At 55.3% G+C, this 21,064-nt stretch overlaps 1 protein-coding gene across 3 annotated transcripts; it reads right to left on the bottom strand.

Moving 5' to 3' along the window:
- Positions 1-210: 210 nt before the first annotated feature.
- On the bottom strand, positions 211-20,728 carry STARD3 (StAR related lipid transfer domain containing 3). Of its 3 annotated transcripts, none has more exons than XM_033089550.1 (15): positions 20,595-20,728; positions 8,709-8,981; positions 5,976-6,053; positions 5,515-5,592; positions 5,344-5,397; positions 4,825-4,942; positions 4,531-4,629; positions 4,259-4,314; positions 3,805-3,897; positions 3,074-3,136; positions 2,809-2,904; positions 2,358-2,437; positions 2,162-2,266; positions 818-911; positions 211-386 (listed from the first exon to the last, which is right to left on the bottom strand). In XM_033089550.1, the coding sequence occupies exons 2-15, from the start codon at positions 8,928-8,930 to the stop codon at positions 282-284; spliced, it is 1,341 nt and encodes a 446-aa protein (XP_032945441.1). In that variant the 5' UTR covers positions 8,931-8,981; positions 20,595-20,728; the 3' UTR covers positions 211-281. The 3 variants fall into 3 exon arrangements, with proteins under 3 accessions (XP_032945441.1, XP_032945443.1, XP_032945442.1); XM_033089552.1 differs by having other exon boundaries at positions 20,566-20,695; XM_033089551.1 differs by lacking the exon at positions 20,595-20,728 and adding an exon at positions 9,243-9,383.
- Between the last annotated feature and the right edge of the window lie 336 nt (positions 20,729-21,064).

Below are 21,064 nucleotides of genomic sequence, written 5' to 3'. Positions count from 1 at the left end.
CTGTAAACATCAGCAGGACACAACCCACCTGCCGTAGTGGCAGAGCCCCGGGGTCCAGATGCTCTCCACCCCAAAACCTGCTTGTGGCCGTGGCTCCCAGGCACAGCGAAGTGTGGTGGAGGGTGGCAGCTTGGGGCCAGGGGGCTGCCGTGAGAGGACATTTCTCTCTCCCACTGCTTGAGGCCAGGTCCCACTGCTCGTGAGAGCCCCACGGCCTCTCTCTCCGGCTCCAGAGGCTGTGGTGACAGGACCCTGGCCCACAGGGTGGTGAGAGGGCATGGTTATGCCCGGGCTCCCAGCTCACTGATTCGCTGCCGCAGGTGAAAGGCAAATTCAAACATGGTGGCTGCAAGGCTCTGGTGGATGAGATACCTGGGCAGGCGGCCCTGGGGAAGGCGGGAAGGCGTTCCAGGATGGCTTGTCCTAAGCAGGGGCTCCCCCTTCAACTGGCACCAGCAGGGAGTGCTGGGGCTAGAATGCAGGTGCAGCTCTGGAATGCAGCCTGGGCCACCCTCTCCCCCTCAACCCTGGCAAGAAGAACATGCTGTGCCCAGGTCTTGGCACCAGCTACACAGACCCGGAAAGGGCTGGGCTGGCAGCTAGCCACCCCTCCTTGGGGCCTCAGGAGCCAGAGGTAAGAACCAGGAGGCACAGGCCCTCCAGTAAGTCAGGGCAAGACCATCCAGACACTGCCCCAAATTTGTGAGTAAGAAAGGAGGCAGGGAGTAGGGGAGACGCTGAGCAGGGCAGGGAGCTCCCAAGGTCACACAGCCCCCTGCACTCCACCAAGCCTGCCCTGCAGCCCCAGCACCCCCACCTTGAGATCTGTATTAAGGATCCAGATGAAAGTGCAGACGTGGGGGTTACTGGTCGACTTGAGCACGATGAAGCCCCCAGGACCATTCTCTCCCCTAAGGAGAGAGGTACAATTGGGGGGACCTTGGAACCAGGCAAGGCCCCTGACTCCCCACCCTATTCTTAGCCCATCTTGGACTGGGGTGGAAGAGAGAAGGGAGCTGCTGACCTAGCAACTGCTACCCTGCCTGAGCAGGGGCCAGGACAGGTGTCGCAGAGGCCACAGCCCTCCATCCCCACCCACCATGTGATGCTCGCAGCCTGCCAATGTTTGCACACCCCTCTTCCAGCTCACCACCCTCCGAGCACTCCCAGCTGGGAGCTCACCACCTTCCCGGCCCTCATCTACTCTGTCCAGTGATTCTAGGTCAACTCCAGCTGTGAGGGGGTGGGCTGCTCTGGCACTTCTCACCCCTGCTAAACTCAGTGGACAGTGTAGTGCTGGTGGGCTCCAGGAGGGGGCGCCCTCTCAGGAGGCAGTCAAGGCCTGAGCTGCATGGTTCACATCCTGTGGTCATTTAATTTGTCCACAGCTTTTTTTTTTTTTTTTTTTTAAAGGAGGGAGCACCTCACAGGGGCCCATGCAGGGATCGAACCAGCAACCTTGGTGTCATCAGTACCACGCTCTAACCAATGGAGCTAACTAGCCACCCCTCCACTGAGCACTGTTAAGCCCACTCCAAAAATACGGAATTCGGCACCCCAGCAGGAAACAAGCTGGCCTATCATCACCCAGCAGGACTGTGGTGGTGCCAAGAGCAGCACCTCAGTCCGATACTCAAAGAACAGTGCTCTCTGCAGAAGTCCAGGAAGGATGGAGGAGTGAGTGGGGTACCCGGAGGAGACCACCTGCAGCACGGGTACACAAAGAGAACTGCAGGATGCCCTGGAACAGGCAGCAGGAAAAGTGAAACTCTGCTTCCTTTGGCGAGACCTCCGAGCTCTCCAGGAGAAAGGCAGGGGAGAAGATGAGGAAAGGGGACTCGAGTCTCCTCAGGAAGGAAGTTCAGCTCCAGGATGCAGAGCCTACTGCTCAGGTTGCCCGAACTAGTGCAGCCTCATGGCTCCCAGCCCTATTCCTGGTCCCTGGTCTACACCGTCCAGCATGAGTGGCGTGGTTCCAGCCATTATTCCCCAAGTCTCCAGCCAACAGAGCAGCCGATTAGGGGGATTAGGAGTCGGGAGGGGTAAAGCCCAGTGGGCCAGGGGATAGGAAGGCGGCCTCAGCAGGAGAAAGTGCCCAGCTGTACATAGTGTACCCTGCCCTGTCCTCACAGCCACTGGGGGAGGGGCTAGCGGGGCTCACCTGACATATTTGTGTGTAGGGGGCTTGGCGCAATGGGTCGCAGCGATGCCTGACGACAGGTATCGGTCTCTGCGCCTCTCAATGCGTCGGACGTTCACAAAGTCCCTGGGGGAGGGAGAGTTAGGTCAGGGGGTGCCAAGCCCAAGATGCAGGGGCGGGAGGCCTGCCTGGGAGGAGGAGCTTGGTGGCTACGCACCTGGGGGAGACCACACCGCCCGCAGCCCCTGCGGATACATCATAGGAGATGAGGGTGTTGTCTTCCACTCGCTGCAGGATCTGTGGGGCGTCAGGGGAGACATGAGGTGCAGTGCACACCAGGAGAACCCGAGGGACAGGGTCCCAGCACTTCAGGAAAGCCCCAGGCCATCCTGCTCTCTGCTCAGGTCCCTTTATTAGGAGCCATTCCCACTCGCGGGCCCTGGGCTGGGCACTGTGAGCACGCCTTTCATTTTCCGACCCTCTCCAGGAAGCACTCTTGCCATCGTCCCCGTTTTACAGATGGGGAAGCTGAGGCACACAGCAGTTCAATGCTAGGACCCAGGACCCCCTGGGGGTAACTGGTCCTACTGGGGTATGATGGCCCTGCCCCGCATGTCGCTCGCCTCTGCCCTGAGAAGTGGTCAGGCCAGGCCCCCGGCTCGGCTCACCTGGCAGGCGGTCACTGTCTTATTCCACAGCACCATCCTCTCGGGCTGCAGGATCACTTCCTGGTACACCAGCTCCGCGGGGCAGGCCAGGAAGGTCTGGGGCAGGGCGGGCGGAGGGCTGGGTGGTGCCAGCTGTGCTCAGGCACACCAGCCCTTCCCTCTTGGAGGGGAGAAACCTGCCAGAAGGATCCTGGGCCCCTTCCTGGAGTCCCAGACTGAGCAGGAGGCTCCAGAACATGCCAGAACACCCATTTCCCTCACTCACCTTCAGGATGAATGTCTTGCCATGAAAGGGAACCTCGATGGTGTACACAGTATCCCCATATTCCTATGGGAGGGACAAAAAGGTGGGTGGAGGTTGGGAGAGGGCATGGGGGGGGCTGGTGGCACAGGAATGGGTGACAGGTAAGTCAGGTTTTTAACAGCTCAGGGCAGAAAACTCCAGGAATCTGGGGATATTTGAGTAGCTGTTAAAAAACAGTGGTTCTGACAAATGTCCGGCAATAAGGAGAGAAAGGCTTTTGCTATCAAGTTAAAAGACAGGAGCACAGCTGTGGCTGCAACCAGGAAGAACCGTGTCTCCAGGCCAAAAAGGGCTGCCAGAGGAACTGGCCAGAGAAAGGGACAGGGATGTTTTCCCTGTTTTCCAAGCCCTCTGCCATCTTTTCAGATAAAATTGTTTTGATCATGAAACAAAACACCAGACACAGGGCAGAAGCCTGGCTTCCCCTTCAAAGCTGAGCTGTGAGCACAGAGCAGCAGGGAGGTGAGGGCAGGGGGGTGTTTAGGGTGGGGGGAATAGGGGGGAGGGGCACTAGAGACATCCAATCCATCCTGACCTCTTACCACGTGGCCAACCCCAGGGCCCAGCCCCACCTCCTGGGGCAGGGATACGGTTCCAACCTGGATAATCCTTGGGCTTATTTCTCAGGCCTCAGAAAAGGGAACGAAAACTCCCAACACATATGGGCGAGTCAGGTGGGAGACGTTTCTTACATTATTCTTCTCAAACTTCCAGTTCTCCTCTTGGGCCAAAATCTGATCCACCACCGCCGTGGCCTCCTTCCCCTGGCGGATGTACTCCCGCTCCTGGCCAGGAATGGGAGGCAGGATGGGGTCAGCCTGGGGTCACCTTGTTTGTGGCTGGTTCTTTCTCTAGACACTCCACACATCCCATGGAAGCCTGACCCAGCCACATGTGGGGTGTGACTGGTCTCCTGGGCCCTGCAGGATTCCTGGGGCCAGGAGCTGTGGCTGTGGCTGCTCCCCACTGGTTCCCAGGCATGAGGTAGACCAGTGGGCCTGACAGACAGTGTGGTCAACACTCAGGTGGGCACTGACCGGCATTCAGGCTGCTGGGGTCTACCCTCGGCTGGGAAGTCCCTGCCCATCCTGGCTGAGGCCAGTGCTGGCCACTCTGAAGGCAGGGTGGGGGTGGGCAGCCAAATACCTGGGCAGAGAAGCTTTTCTTCCCAACAACTTCTTCATCTGATTCATTGTCAGACCCTGCAGAGAACAAGCACCGATGACAATGGGAAGAGGTGGGGAGGTATGAGGATTCGGGTATAAATGCAGGATGTGGGGCGGATGGAAGTGTGTGTGGGAGGCTGGCTTTCCCCAGGGAACCAACCGATAGAAGGAATAGAAAGAACAGATCCAGCCCAGCCCACTCCATATAAATCCCCCCCCTGAAGGCAGTCCCCCCACCCACCAGCCCATCACCTGCAAAGGATTCTGGGGGTGAATAGAACTGGCCCTCGGACAGAGCTCCGGAGAAGAGTAGGGGTCCACGGGCGACAGTGGCCTGGGCAGCAAGATACCCTGAAAAAGCAGACATGGGCAGCCATTGTCCCAGACCGAGGACGTTAGGCCTTAGCAACCTGGGGTTCCCCGGCCCCGGGCTAACTCTTGGAAGCTGCTCGGGTTGGCAAGATGGCTCGGAAGTGGCTCCATGGGCTGACACTGTCCTCTCCTGGGGCTGGGATGACCCTCGCTGCCCCCACCCCTAGCACTCACATCGCTCCTCCTCTGCTTCCTGGGGTAGGACTTTGAAGTCAAGGAACCAGGTCTCCAACCAGGCAAGGACAAAGGAGACGATGGGGAGCAGGTAACCGAATGCCCCTTTGCTGAGCAGCTGTGGAGGGAGGACGCTGAGCTCCATGCAGGGGGTCACCCCAAACCAACCCAGAGCACAGGCCCCTCCTGGGGCTACCAACTCTGGCATACAAGCCACTCTTGGTACGGGCTGCTTGGGGACCCTGTAGGGCACATGCCTCTGCATGGATGAATGGATTCTACTGCAGGATCAACTAAGGTTAGGCTGGAGGAAGAAGAATTTTCTGTTCTTGGGGCTGCCAGGGGGCAAGTGGGAGAAGCCAGTGAAGATAATTCCTTGGAAATATCAAAGGACCGGATATCCCCTCACCCCAACCTTGACAACAAGGGCAGACACCCAAAATGAGAGAACCTGTCCCTTAGGAGAAGTGCGTCCCGCAGGCCACGCCCACCCGGCCCACCACACCCCGAGCCCCTGACCTGAGAAAGAACGACCTTGACGATGAGGAAGGCACTGGACACCAGCGTGGTGACCTGCGGGGGGCGGGGGGGGGGGGAGAGGGAAAACGGAGGCTGGCGAGTGAGTCTGCACCCCCTCCCTTGCACCAGCCTCACCAGGGCCCCAGAGCTGCCGGGAAAGTGGCCTCTTACCGCAATCACCCACCAGTGCCGGAGCCGCAGCACCGCGTAGCCCAAGAGTAGTCCTGAGAAGCGGAAGAAGGCCAAGACCTGGGATGGGGAGGGGCAGAGAGTCCATCACGGCCAAGTCCATGTCCCTTACCCCTGCTGAAGGCTGGCATCGCCCTCCAGTCCTGCTCCCCACAGGGCTCCCCACAGGGGTGTGCACGCCTCAGGAAAGAAAGGCTGAGTCAGTGTTTCTCTGGAGACGATTTGGATGTGACCTTCTTGCACACAGAAGGGAGGGTCTTGTCTTCCCCCTCCCGTGGGGGCTCTGAAGCTGGGCCCTCATTTAAGAAGCTTTCTGCAGACCGAAGGCTCCCTGAGGACGGCAGCCAAGTCTCCCTGATCAGGTGACAATGTGCGTTGCCGAAAGAAGAGAGTCCAGCCAGGGTCATGTCCCTCCCTGCCCCCAGGACCCTAAGGCCACTCACAAAGATGTCAAAGAAGGAAGTTTTAAAGTTGTAGTGGATGATCTCCTGTTCCAGGTTCTTCCGGATACCTGTGTTGGTCTGAAAGAGAGAGATACGAACAGCTCTGCAGGCAGAACCAATCCCCGGGCTGCCCCTCACCTCCCAGAATGGGGAAGCGCAGGGGGAGGTGAAACCTGGAGAGGCAGTAAATGCTAAGCCACCACCCAAGGAGGTCCCCGAAGCACCAAGGGAGCTCAGCTAGGGGCCTGGGACCCAGCACTAATAGGATCCAGGCAGCCCAGAAAGGCAGGGCTGGGCTCAGGCACTAAAGCTGGTGGGCGCACCGCCCAGGAAGGGGTAGGCTTGGAGGGCCTCGGGGCCGTGCAGAGGACGCGATGGGCCGTGCAGGCAGGCAGGGCTGGCAGACAGGGTGCTGGGAGCCTGCCTTGCACATAATTTCATCTCCCTCCCACCAGTGCAGTGCACATCTTTCTAGCCAACCATCCATCTGGGGTGACGGGGGCCAGGGTGGGCAGTGGTGTCAGACGGAGCCCCAGGTGGCAAATCAATTGATTAGGTTTGTGCTTAATGGGTAAAATCCATCACCCTGCTGGAGAGGACAGTGTGGAGAGGGCAGACTTGTCCTTGCCCCTGTTCCTGCCCTAGCCACCCACACGTTTTCAGTGAGACCTCTGAGACCTCGGCTAGGGAGTGAGGGGGCCTGCTTAGGTGCCAAAAGCCAAACTGCAGCCTGAGGGGGTAGACCCTTCACAACCACGTAGACTGGGGCTTCTAATCCCTGATCTGAATTGGGGGTGACGGGGGCTTGTTAAAGATGTAGATGTTCAGACCACCGAGTCTGAATCTCAGGGTGAGCTGAGCATCTGGAATCTTTATAAAGCTCCCCTGTGATTCTGATGCTCTATGGACTGCCTCCCCACCCCCACCCCGACACGAGAAACCCCCTGCACATTCGCACCGGGTGCCTCTACCTCAGGACCATTCTGAGCCCCCCAGAGCCCAACACCCCCATGCCCTGGCCTGACACCCCAACACACCCCACCCAGGCCCTCCTTTTCCTCCACAGAGGGCTCTCTCTTGGGCTCCACAGCCCCTCCCACCCCTAAGAGTCTCTACCCCTCACAGCTCTGTCCTCTGCCCTTCTCTGTCCAGAGAACTCTCCTTCCCTTCCACCTGGGCACCCGCCTGTGCTGACTGCATCAGGACTCAGGAGAGCCGAGTTCCGGCCCCCACTTGGCCAGTATCTGGTGGCGAGACCTAGTGGGGCTCTTGTAACCCTGCTGGGGTCCTTGTGTCCACTGGGCAACACACAGTCTGTTAGAGAACTAAAAATATATAAGCTCCAAAATACGAAAAGTAAAACTACAAAACTGAAAATTAATAAAATTTTAATTAAGTGTCCACCAAGCGATACATTATGGTAACTCTACCAATTGTTAAGTCCAGCGTTCTGAAACTTTTCATGACATTTGAAAACAATTTGGAGGTTCGGTTTTCTCACTTTGCAAGAATTGCCAAGTATGCATGATGACTGCTGAGCTATTACAGCCAATACAGCCAGATAATTTCAAAAGTAAAGTTATCAAAATATTTTCAGCTCTTTTCTGGAAAGAAGATATATATTGAATGAAGGATGTGGGTAGCTTCAGTGCTTGCTTTGATGTTGAATGGGACCTTCAAAAGGAAGAATGCTGAGACCTCAGAAGCTCTTTGAACAGCCGCAAACCTTGCTGGGCCTCAGCTTTTTCATCAGTAAAATGGTCCCTAAGGTCCCCTGTGGCTGTGGTTCTATCTCGCTGAAGGTGCCAGCTCATCTCTGTGCACAAGGGACAGTCACCCTCAGAGCCCTACCTTGCCCTCCAGCTCAATATGCCCAGAATCAAACTTATCCTCTTCACCCCTAAACCAGCCCCTTCTCCAAACTCCTCATTTCTACCAACAAAGTCATCATTTTCCTGTCACCTGAGCTTGAGACCTGGAGGCAGAGCATCTGCCATCCAGAACTCTGACTCACTTTGCAGGGGGATAAAGAGGGGAGGCTCAGAGAGGCTCCCTTGCAGAGGTCAGAGCTAATACAGAGGAGGAGCAGGTATAGGGCCGAGTCTGGGGTGCCCTACTCCCCCAACTCCCGCCTCTGCAGTCAGGTCCTGCTCTGCCCGCTGGCCAAGCACGGCACGGGGGAAGAGGGGTGCTGACCCTGCACTGAGGGCAGCTCCATCTCCAGGCTGCTAGGTGGCACCTCACCAAACCCGGAGAGGCCAAACTGGGGGCAATGGAGGAGTTTCCATCATGGGGAGGGAGAGCTGGGAGTTTTTACTGTCTGCTCCTCACTGTGCTCTGCTTTTGGCCCAGTGCCTGGGACACAGCAGGGGCTCAAAAAATGTTTGCTGAATGAATGAATGAAGCCAGAGAGCAATTTAGGGCAGAAAGAAGACAAAGGTTTCAATAGCCCAACCAGAGCTGGTTGGGGTCTCCCCTCCTTTCTCAAGAGTGTCCACTAGGGGCGCAGTATGGCGCAGAGCTCAAGAGCAAACTCTGGAGCCAGAGGGTCTGGGTTCAAACCTCCCTCCTTCACATACTTGCTGAGAGACCTTAGACAAGTGACTCAACCCCTCTGAGCTTCATTTTCTTTCTCCGATAGGTGAGAACAGCTGTTCTTCCCATTCTTCATTTTACTAAGGCCCAGGCGTCCCCACCAAGACGGCTTGTGCCCCCAGCCTCAACCCCACTCACGTTCAGCTCAATGATCCAGAGCAGGGAGATGAAGAGCAGGTCGAAGGTGACAAAGAGGCAGAAGGTGCGGCGGACATCAGAGATCGTCTGGCGCTTCTCAGGAGGTGGCAGGAAGAAGTGCGAAGAGAGGCTCTGGCTGTGGGACAGCGATGAGCCAAGAGAGGCCACAGCCGGCAGGCTACGCTCCAAGTCGCGGGCCAAATCCCCAGACAGTTTGTTCATCCTGGTGGGCCCCCACCTCAAGGTGGGGAGGGCAGGGCCTCAGAGGCACACCTGGGGGGAGGCGGGGTGTCAGGGTCCTGGAGGTCCAGTTCACCATGTCATCCCTTCACACACAGCCTCCCGGGACCCCATTTGCTCCCAAACACATCTGCCGCGGCCCCCTACCCTGCTGTCCCAACCCTAGTCCAGGGCCCTCTCTGCTCAAATTCCCCTCAGCAGCCTGACTTCCGGGCTAGAGAGGTTTGAGCATCCCTCTCATCCGGTCCTTCTTCCTCACCACCCCCTGCAAAGCCGCGTGGCCCCACACTTCACCTGTGGAGGGCTTGGGGTCCTCCCCAGTGCCTGGGGGCACAGCCTACTCCGGCCAAACCCAGCCCTGTGGTTCAGCCTCTGGTCCTGTCAACAGCCTCCCTCGGCCTGCACCCACCCCCAGGGAGGAGAGGGCCCAAAGCTCTGTTCTTTGTTTTCCAAGCACAAAGCCACATTCCCTCCCAGCAGCCAGCCCTATCCTCCCACCCCCTCGTCCATGGCAACTGGGAGGGACCTCCAGAGCAGTGGTCAGCGCTGGGACAGCGGGTATGGAGGAAGGACGTCTTGGTCCCTTCTCTCTAGCGCCGTCCCCCAACCCCTACATCTGCCCCAACCACTGCGGGCGCTCCTCTGGACACTACAACTTTCCCCTAATGGGTGTCTCCAGGCTGCCTCTCTCACCCTGCAACAACCGTTTCTCCACACAACAACCAGAGAAAGCTTTTCAAAACATAAATCAGATCCTGCCATTGTCTGCTTACAACCCTCCAAAGGCTCCCATGGGTCCTTGGATAACAGCCCTCCTCACGTGCCTTTGCAGTCTAGGCCTGCGGGGTGTGGCTCGACCATGCTCCTCTTATAGCTCCTCGCAGGAGGCCTGCCCCCGTCTCACTACCACTGCCAGCCTGGCCTGCGTTCAGATCCTGCAGAGTGGCAGCCGAGTCAGGCCTGGGGGCCTTGAACCTGGCTCTCTAAGCTGCTGCGTGGAATGTTCTTCCTGTCCTTTCAACTGGCTGCTCCAAAGCCCTCCTCGGAGCCTCCCACCCTCCCGTTCCCAGTCAGTGTCATATATATACATATACATTCTTCAGTGAACTCATCACTGAAATGATCTTATTTGTTGTTCCGCAAATGCCACGGGTACAGGGTCTTTACCTGACTTGGTCACTGCCGTCTCTTAGTGCCTAGCACAATGGCTGGCACCTAACAGGTGCTGAATAATTGACTGTTGATCCAGAGGCTCCCCTGGCCCTCAGCAACGTGCTACGCAGCGGAGAGGACCAGGGCAGACCCTAAAGAGAACAAGAACCAGCCACTACCCAAGGCTCCACTGCCCAGAGAACACTACCCACAGCCGACTCTGTTTCAGGCCGACTCAGGCCGACACAGGGCAGGATGGTTCTTTCTATTCTACAGATAAGATAGACAAGGCTCAGAAAGGTAAACAGACTTACTTATCCCTTAACTGCCTGTGCAACCCTAAGGCTGAAATTCTCAAGAACCCTAGAGACGAAAGGGGTCCCGGGGCACTGCTTCCCTACAGCCCCCAGGCCTAAGGTCTCCGCTCCATCAACTGGCTGACAAGGGACCAACGAGGCCCTGCGCCCTGGATGGGGGAAGAAAAGGTTCGGTCCAGAGCCAGAGAGGAGCTGACTGAGTGTGGTGGGGCCTGAACTTCTGGGACTCCATCAAGAGTGTCCCTGAGTCTTCTCACAGGTCAGCACCAGGGACCAGACTTAGGGCCAGTGGAAAGGGAACCATAGATGTTTGTCCCTGACCATAAGAAGGCAAGATCTAACCAGTGTCTCTCCTGATTCATTGTTTCCTTTAAACTTTTGCTGTATCTACTACCTGCCACAGCCCCCTCAATCTACTAGGTCCAAAACAAGCCCCGAGTTGGTGGCCAGCAGGAGGTTCTGAGCAAGCCAGCTGGTCTATCCCTCTGCCTCTGCATAAGTCCCAGTGGACAGGAGCTGACGGCTCTCAGCACAGGCACCAGCTCACGGCCACCCCCAATACCACACTCTTGGGGGCCCCCAGGACAAGCTCACCTGGAGGGTATTGAAGGAAAGCTGGGCCCAGCTCCGGAAGGAGGCTGTCAGAGAAGGATGTGACAGGCCACCGGCAATGACCGCCAGCATCTATCAGCCAGACCTGGTGCCAGACGGCACAATCAGGGCATCCCTCACTGCGACAGGGCCACAGCTCCAGGACAGGTGACATTTCCTTGTCTCTAACAGCCCTCTTATCTCCTGCCAGACCTGTCTCCATCTCTCCCCTTTCCTGTCTGTCTCACAAACTACCTTTCTAGCTTTTCATTATAAGAGTCTTTGTACCCCCTCTCCCGCGCCCATCGTTACTTCGCCGGCTCTCTGGGTCTTCCTCCCCATCTCTCTCCCTTTTATGAGTCTTCCTCTCCACCCCCATCAGATCAGCGTCTCTCTCCCTTTCTCCAGTTTTCTCTTTAGCTCCTTCTCTTCTCTATCTGCCTTCACCACGTCTCTCTCTCCCTCTCCCCTATCTTGCTGCAGGGCGCTATGGCTTCCTTACTCCTAGTCTGCTCCAGGGTCCATCTGTCTTTCCCCCTGGCTTTCTCCCTCCCTCCCTAGGGGCAGGATTTGGGTGGCAGCAGCTTGGGTGTGAGAGGCACTCAGAGTGGCAATAGCACTGACACATACTCAGACATCCCTGTTGAAGCGAGAGACACAGATGGAGGCTGAGAGCAGAGGTGTCACGGAGCCTGGGAGCTGCAGACGCAAGGGTATGCGGGAGCCAAGCATGGGGGCTCTGAAGCAGGGCTGGGGGTGGCTGGCCAAGAGTTGGGGGGGGTTCTATATCACCCTCCCCCATGACAGCAGCTCAGAGTCCAAATATGCCAGAGCTTGTAGAGTAAAACGAGCCCAGTCTTGGCACAGCCACTAATCCCGAGTAACTTTGGGCAAGTCCTTTTCACCAAGGAAAAAGGTCAGTGGTTTTTAAAAAAACCCCTTTTAAGAGAAACTTAAAAAAATAAAATAAAACCTTACTTGGAACCTCAATATATAAAACAGATAAAAAGAGGACTGTCGTGGAGCCTGCCACAGAAAGTGGCCACAGAGAGCCCCACTAGTCAGCCTTTCCTCAAACCCTGGGATCACCCCTGGGGCACATCCTTGGGTGCACTCACTCAGATGGCTTCAAAAGGCCTTTGAGCTCCCTCAGACCACCTGCCAGTCTAAGAGGTGAAAAACATCTTGGCTTGGAACTGCGCTTAGCAGTCCCCAAAGCACTTGTTCTCTGGTCCTTGAGGGCGGAAGGTGGCAGTGCCAGCAGAACAACTAGACTTGGCTTCCACCGCACAGTGCCCACCCTCCTGATAAGGGGGAGGCAGGAATGAGTGTTGTGAGGCTGCCACCCAGCCCCTTGAGAGCAGCACTCCCCTGCCAAGCCCACCACCTGCTGTCACTGGCCCCTCCCGTGCACCTTCAGAGGTGTCAGGACTGGAATGGCACATGTGGCGTGAAGGAGTCCACAAAGGACGGCTACAGACTTGGATGTGTGTTTGCGGAAGCTGAACTGCTAAGGCTTGGGGGGAGTGGGAGGGAGGGAATTGGAGGTTTTATCACCCTAGGTTGGAAAGGAAAGAAGGGTGGAGAGGAATAGGCAAGTAGGTCTCTGGCACAGCGGAACGCTCCTGGAGCAAAGGGGAGGGGTGGGCATGGCCCTCACACCCCCTCCCAGGACTTGTCTTACTAACCAGGAAATGCTAGTACCACCCAATTGCAATAGGAGCTTTGGGGTAGGGTCCTGGACTCAGGGCAGACAACAGCAGGCAGAAAAGAGAACTGGACTCTGAAATCAGGGCTCAAATCTCAGTCTGCCCTTAACTAGCTGTCTGATCGGTGGCAAATATAAGCATTCTGAGATTCAGTTTCTTCAGTTGCATTAAATAAAGGCAACAATAATATACAGTAAGTCCTCACTTAACCTCATCAATAGTTTCTGTGACTTTGAGACAATGCATAATGAAACCAATTGATATAAACAAGAGTTAAGTTCCTACGGCAACGGGCAACGTTCTAATGAAACAATGTTGAACCAAACAACATTTGAGGACCTGCTGTACTTAATGCCACAGACATACACTTAAAAATGGTTAAGATGGGGGGCAGCCGGATGGCTCAGTTGGTTAGAGCGTGAGCTCTGAACAACAGGGTTGCCGGTTCAATTCTCACATGGGCCAGCGAGCTGTGCCCTCCACAACAAGATTGAAGGACGACGACTTGGAGATGATGGGCCCTGGAGAAACACACTGTTCCCCAATTAAAAAAGAAAAAAAAAAAAAAAAGCTTATCACCTATGTTAAAAAAAAGATGGTTAAGATGGTAAATGTTATGCTATGTGTATTTTACCACAATAAAAAAGGCAACGATAATTGCTACCTTCTAGGGCTGGCATCTATGTAAGTGTCAAGAGGAAGTAGGCAGGTGCTTGATGAGTGGTGGTTGAAATGGAACAGAGAGCTGGCAAGGCCATCCAGGTGAGAGGGAAATTAAGTGTGTGGGTGTGTGTGGGGGAGGGCTTATACGCTACAGTGATGTGTAATACAATCCCCCCAAAAGGCCTGGGTTCAAATTTGAGCTCTACAATTCACCCGCCAGGTGACCTAGAGCAAGCTCTCTGAGCCTCAGTCCAAGTTCCCTCATCTATACATAAAAAGGTCCAAGATATTCCAGCTCTAGGCAAAGGTGAATTCCCAGGTGGGGGTGGGGGCAGGAAGTGGGGGGGCACTGTTCTGGCTCCCCGCACAGGATCTGGCTGGGGGGGGTTTGTGCCAGACCTGATCTCAAATACTACCCCTTCCCACCAGTGCCCGACGCCACTGCAGTCCCAAGCTTCTGTCTCCCCTCCTTACCACCCACCGCCAGGTTCCGATTTCCAGTTCTTAAGTGGCAGGGGTACAGAAGGGTTCCTTGCCAGCCCTCAGTCACACCCCAGGCTAGAAGCTCCAGCCATCTCTCTGCAGCTCAACACCCCAGCTGCCTGCAGCTCCCAGCTGGTGTTTCCTGGCCGAGGCAAGGCTGCAATTTGAACAATGCCCCTTACTGTGCAAGCCTCAGAGGCTGCATCTGGAATCTGGGGATACCTGTCTTGATCCTGGGCTGTCTGGGGCATCAGAGGAGATAACAATGCAGAGGAAGTGCATAGAATAGTGGCGGGCACCAGAGTAAGTGCGTTAGACATTCACCTCTGCCACCCGAGTCTTCTTGCCCTTTCCCACCTCCCAACCTCCTCCGGAGGGCTGGGCCACATGGTACAAGGACCAGTTAACAGTTTGTTCCACAGAGCTGTGCTCTGTGAACTCAGGATAGGGGAACAAATCTCATCTATATCCCGAAATAGTCCACATTTCTGGGCAGTGTGGCTTCTCCAAACCCTCTCCCAGGGACGAGGGGACAGTAGACACAGGCGCTCAATACCTCCCCCCGCTCTGCATCCTCAAGAAGTGCTAGCATTAGCTCCACCCAGCCAAAGGGGCTTTCCAGTGGGTCCCTAACTCAGCACAACTCACGAGGAATCAGTGACGCCGAGAAAAAACTGGACTCCAAACCAGAAGGTTCAAATCCTGGATTCCCACATTACTAGTCATGGAACCTCTCTGTGCCTCAGTTTTCTTCTCTGTGAAATGGGGATAACAACACTTACTACAGGTATTATAAGGATTAATGACTTATTAAAAGTAATGGCCTAGAACAGTCTCTGACACAGAGGATTAGCTAGTACGACATCCCTGCCTCTTCTCTAGAGGAAGACACAAGTCTTGAGCTATGACTGCCTCCGTGAGATGGCTTCAGGCCAGGGCTGGTGTTGTTCTGGGTCAAGCTGCCCTGTTAATGCCCAGGTTAATGGTGAATCCACAGATGGGCAGAGGCAGAGGCTCTGGGTGTGGAACAGGTTGGCCTTGGCCCTGTCCTGCCGATGGCCAGCCTGAGAGGGAGCTGGTTTAGGGAGGGAGGAGCGCAGACCAAATGGGCCTGCGGTCCATCCAGACGGGCCAGCACAGAAGAAACACATCTGGCTGGCAGTGGCCCATGTGGCAGCCTGCAGACACCCTCTCCTTTACTCATCACCACCCCCACCCCCAAGAACTATAGCGATGGGATAGGTGGAGGAGACTGAAGCTTGGAGAGGCCTGCCCCGTCTCCCACCCAGGATGGGGCAGAGCTGACCCCAGAGACACGGAGGCTTCCTCCCCATGCTGGACTGGGACCCACTAAACCCAAATGCGACTGCTGTCTCCAAAGCCTCTTCTACACAGGAAGCAAGGTGTCAAAAGACCCCAAAGAAGTTAACAGCCACCCAGCCAGGGCTTGTGGAGAGCCCAGTGTCCTCCCTTCCACATCCAAACCACCCACAAATCCTGTTGGCTCTTCCTTCAAAATCCACCCAGCATCTGCCCCCTGCTCACCACGACCACTGCATCACCTGTCCACTGTCATCTCCTACTTGCTGCAGCTTCCTGACCACCCGTTATCCTTGTCCCAAGTCTATGCTCAACACAGCAGCCAGAGTGAGCAGAGAAAAGTCAGGCCGCACCTCCCCAACGCCCCAAACCTCCCTCTAATGGCTTCTGCCTGATGCAGAGTAAAGGCCAAAGTATCTACCCTGGCCCCCAAGCACCCTCTTCCCCTGGCCTCTTCCCCTTGAACCCTCTGCTGCAGCCACAATGCTCCTTGGGCCCATCGAGCACGCTCCTACCCCAGGGACCTTGCACCTCCCGTCCTCCCCCTGGAGCTCCTCCCCCAGGTCTCTGCATTGTTCCCTTCCTCCATTCTGGCCTGTGTCCCTGTGCAGAGGCCTGCCCTGAACTCCCTATTTCGCCCCCCCTTCACCCACTCACCCTGCTTATTCCCCACAGCACTCGTCACCCCAGACATAGTATGTGTTTAGCAGTCGTGTTTACTGCCTGTCTTCTCCCACTGGAATGCCAACTTCATGAGAGCAGGGACTCCCAGTGCTCTGCTCTCTGCTGCATGCCCAGCACCCAGAATAGCACCAGGCTTATAGCGGACACTCAGGAAACGTGTTAAAGGACTATTTGCACCCTTCCTTACAGGTGCGCATGCACACACAAACGCCTTGTCCGGTCTAGACTGCCTCTCCGGGAGCTGGACTCCACCCTCTGCTGATGTCTCACCCTGCCCAGAGCCCAGACACCCCTTCCACCAGTGGGCAAGAGGAACTGGTTTCCTGGACACCCTTAGGCAGGGAGGCTGCTCCCCTCCCCTTCCTGAGCCCAGACTTGCAGGAAAAGGACTGGAGGTGGGTTCAATTCCTTAGCAAAGGTCAAGGAGGAGGGACTCGGCTCACTTGGCAAGACCCCAGCACTCATCTCTTGCTTTGAGGGGTAATACCCCTCCCCCAATACTCTCCCAACCACTGGCTGCTACAAGGACACCCAAGGCCTGCTGGTCTCCCTTCTGTGCGTCCACTCCCCACTTCCTCATTCTAGAATGACCTCCTCCCCCTGGGGGAGAACTCTTGACTCTGCAGAGACCAGTTCAAATGTCACTTCCTGGGCAAAGTTCTCCCTTGCCCTCCAGGCTTCCCCAACCCCAGGTCTCAGGACTTTGGCTCAGCACTTCCCTTACACACAGACTTGAGCCTCAAAGTCGTCTTCCCTTGAGCCCATGAGTGTCTGGTCATGGTACATATCTAGTAAGTTCACTGGTCTGTGGGTCCATAATGCCCACCCTGGAACAGGGTAAAGCGCATGGATTTGGGGTTGGTCAACAGACCTGGAGTCAAAGACCCAAGGATGTTCTTTATTAGGCTGTGTGCCTTTGACCAAATCAATCTCTGAACCTCAGTCTCTTCATCTATAAAATGGGGATAGCATAGTGCCCACTTCACAGAGCTATTAAAAGGATTAGAAATAACACATGCAAAATGCCTGTGCCTAATTAACAGTAGCTATTCCCACTATTAGGGGACATGGGTAGGGTTAGAGGTAGGGCCCTCTGGTCCAGGCATATCCAGCATGGCACTTTGCCCAAACTGAAGCTCCCATCAGTACTGCTGGGTGGAAGGATGGGCTCTGGCCTCAGGGAGCTGACCCAGGATGGCACTTATTAGGCACTCCTGTAAGTCAAGGCTCAACGGCGCACGCCATCAACCTTGGCACAGTTAGCTGACTAGCCCCTACTCCACCCCACCCACAGAGAGTTTGGGATGTTCCCTGGAGAAGTAGGAGTTCAATAAGAGGCGGACATGGCGGCAGTGACAAATGCGATCTCAAATCAAAAGCCAGGTTCCATTTCTCCCTTCCTTCTGGGGAAGTGGAAAGGGAAGAGTCAAGCCAAAACAGAAACTATATTCATCATTGTACCCTCCCATTCCTGCCCAGGAGGGGTTCTGCCAGTCCAGTTTACTGGGAAACCCTAACAAACTGAGCACTTCCTGCCCTCCTTCCCCCTCCACATGCCAGGCCCTATTACATGTCTGGATGCCCCCAGCTGACTCTACGACCCTGGCCTACTCAGGCCCCATCCCATCCCTCAGAGCTGTTGGGTAAAACTTGAGAGTAATGAGGTCGAATTCTCAAGGTCAGTGTGGAAAGGGCCAGTCATCTTCCAGAGAAATCTCAGTCTTATCAGCCCACTCAAAGGAAATTCTCCAGCAGGGATGGGGGTGGTTCAGCTCAGACTCCTCCAGCACCAGCCCAGATGGGACAAAAGCCAGGATCAGTCACTTCTCAGCCAGAAAAAGTTCAGAGGGATATACTGGTCAGATGGGATGGCCTCCTTGTCCCTTGTTCCACTGATGTGGCAGCTGTCCCTTTGGGGGCCAGGACCCTGAGGCAGTTTCGAGAGACATCTATGGACCTAGAGTTGGGAGACAGTTCTTAAGTCCCTGCTGAGTGATTCTGACCTTAGCTGCAAGTCTCAGCTTCCTCATCTGAAAAGGGAGCCAACAACCTCTGCCACTCACTGGAACAAATACGTGTCAAATGTACAAGATTGTAGTTCTCACCTGCACAAATCTAGGTGTGTGAGAGCCCACAGTGGCTGGGGACACTCAGTGGGCTCCCAGTCTGGTAAGGGAAGCTGATAAAAAAATAAACGGTACCACGCTGTGGTCAGCGCTTTCAGGGAGGAAAGAACAAAGGACCATGGACTCCCAGAGAAACGAGCATCTTACCCAGGCTGGAGTGAGTGAGGCTAGGAAAGCCACAGGGAGGAGCCATCTGACAGGGGCCTTGAAAAATCTGTATCTGTCCCATCTATCACTGGAGGCCTGGAGGATGAGCATTCCAGGCAGGCAAACAGCAAGAACAAAGGCCCAGCCTCAGGTCTAAAGCACAGACCCAGAAAACAGGCTGACCCTACCCAGGGGACCCAGGGCATGGTTCAGATCACCCCAGGGCATGGTCCCCACAGGCTCCTAAGCTAAGGGGGTACTTCCGCATAGCCAGTGGAGGAAAGGAATCCCCAATCTCAGCGGAGGAGGCTGCCTCTGCTCTCCGGCCCACCTCAGCTCCCTCCCCCCGCAAGACCTATGTTCAGAGGACCCAGCTCTCCATTCTCTGAGCCCACCCGGTGTCCACCTCCCTCTGGTAAACTCATCCTCTTGCACTAAGGCCTTTCACTAAATGTCGGCTCTTTTGGGAAGCCATTCTTGGCCTTTTTCTGCCTTGGGTTCCCCGAGCTTCATGCAGTTCTCTAGAATTAATGCTTGCCATGTAAATTTATCCATTTCCAGATTCATTTCCTGAGCAGACTCACAGTCTGGGTCTTTTTCACTCTCGAATCTTCATTCGATAAATCCAGATCCTGCCCTCAATGCCCTCCACCCTAGCATTTTACTTACTGAGAAAGAGCCAGGCTCTGGGACAGAATGAGAAGCCACATCAACTGTCCTTAGGCAGCTTATGAAATTAAAAGTCATAACCACTGCTCTCTATTGTTCTCATATAAACAATAGCTAACATGCATTTATTGAGCACTCGTGCTCAGGCTTAAGTCCTATACCCACATTATTTCATTTAATCCTCACAATAACTCTATGAGGTAGGCACATTACTATCTCAATTTTACAAATAAGGAAACTGAGGCATCGACTTCATCGAGGTCACAAAACAGTATGAGAACCCAGGAAGTCTGAGTCAGGAGTCTGAATTTTCAACCACTATGCTTTTATGGAGAGGGTGCTACAGGGACACAGAGGAGCAATATTTAGCCTTTGGGTGTGGGGAGAAGGTGATCCAGAGGCTGCCTGAGCAGAGCACTAAAGGAAAAGCAGAAGGTAGCCCAGCAGATTGGATAAAAGGGGCTTTCTAGGTAGAGGTGCTGTGTGTGCAAAGCACAGAGAGACACAAAATAGCAAGCTGTGGGCGAGCGCATCCAGCAATGTTGTATTATTGGACCTTAGGGTGCACACAGAAGGCTCAGATCATAGAGAGCTCTGCAAGTTGTGCTAGGAATTCAGCCTTCCCCGTAGGCAATGGAAAGCCATCAAAGGGTTTTAAACAAAGTAGTGACCCTATGAGACCTGTGTCTTAAGAGGATCACAAGAGTTACAGTTTGGAGACTGAGTCGCAGGCAACCAGGACTGGAAGTTGCTGGGAAGCCACTGCAGTCATCCTGGGGAGAAACGCCACAAGGATAGTAACCGAAGAGATGGCGGTGTGAGGCCAGGTGTGAAGCATGTTCAGGAAGTTAGGTGGACGAGGTCTCCTCTTAGATATGAGAATTGAGGGAGAGGAGGAAATGTAAGATAATGCCCAGGTTTCTGACTGGAGTGGGTGGCAGAGGAAGAATGAGTCTGCAGGGGAAAAGAGCATTTCAAGTTTAGACAGTAAGCTCCAGTTGAAGTGGAGCTAGAAGGCCAAGTCTGGGACTCCGGGGAGGGGTTGCACTGACGTTGTAGAGCTGAGCGTAGTTCGGATATTTAGGTGGTGTAAAGCTGAAGCCCCCGGAATGGACGAGACCAAGCAGATTCAGTGTACAGAAGGGCTGGAGCAGAGGAGAATGTGAAACTGTACTTCAGTCAGAGCAGTAGGAAGAAAATAAGGAGATGCTGACGCAGAGGAACCAAAAAAAAAAAAGGTCACGTGTCAATTATGTCAATTAGAAATGAGTATCAGCGGGGTGATGCACCTATCAGAACTCAAGAAAGAGACTTTAAAAGGCCCTTTTTATGTCAATTAGGAAGTCATTCATTGAGATTTCCAAAGGAAGTTGGGGGAGACCGGATATCAGTAGGACGCAGACTTACAGGGACCTGTAGATATCTTCCTCTTCATTAGGGAACCCTGACCCCTCCCCATATCCGACTCCTGCCCTTAATACAAGCTACCATCAACCCCTCGCCTTTCCCATTGCAGTGAACAGGCGGGTTTTGCAGGGCGACCCGGGACGCACTAACCGGGCCCTCTCGAGTGGGCGGGCCGCGGAGGGTCAGCGCCGTAGACCCCCGAACCCCGCGCGGGGCGGAGCGAGGCCGAGCAGACGAAGGGGGCGGAACCTGGGACGCGGGGGGTGTGAGAAGTGTCGGACGGAACCAAGAACGGACACCGGGTAGGGAGGCGGGATCCGCTAGCAAGACACGACCCTGGTGGCACTACCTGGTCCTAGTGACTTCTGCTGGACCCACCTGCTCCATGTCAACCACCGGCCGGGCTCTTCTGCCCCAGCAGCTGTCCGGCTCCGTGGCCCCCGCAGCGCCTCCGAGCGGAAGGGGATCTGGCGGCGGCGCCACTTCCGCCTCTGAGTCCGCCCTCAAGAGCGAACCGGGACGTGCGTAGGCCTGCAGCCCCGCCCCTTTGCCTCAGCCTCCTCCCCCAAGTCCTCCAGCCCCACCCACAAGGGCCGGAAGTGGGGGCTGCAGCTAAAGTTAGACTTCAAGAGGGTCTTCCTAGAGTTAGGGAATGGGGAAGCCCAGGGGTATCGTCGTTATTGAGCCATGTAGGCTTGGCACAGTGGATAAAAGGGAACTTCCTGAGGCAGTGCTGGGGGGACGGGATTTGGAGGAATCCACAATTGCTCTTGAAGCCCCTGTCCTTTCCTCTCTCTGTCTCTTTCAGCCATCTCTACTAGGATATAGAAATTTTGTGGTCCTTCCTA

Source organism: Rhinolophus ferrumequinum, chromosome 21, assembly GCF_004115265.2.
Source record: "Rhinolophus ferrumequinum isolate MPI-CBG mRhiFer1 chromosome 21, mRhiFer1_v1.p, whole genome shotgun sequence".
NCBI classification, from domain to species: Eukaryota; Metazoa; Chordata; class Mammalia; order Chiroptera; family Rhinolophidae; genus Rhinolophus; species Rhinolophus ferrumequinum.
The sequence above is the reverse complement of the archived record's forward strand: the minus strand, read 5'-3'. Positions and strand labels throughout refer to the sequence as shown.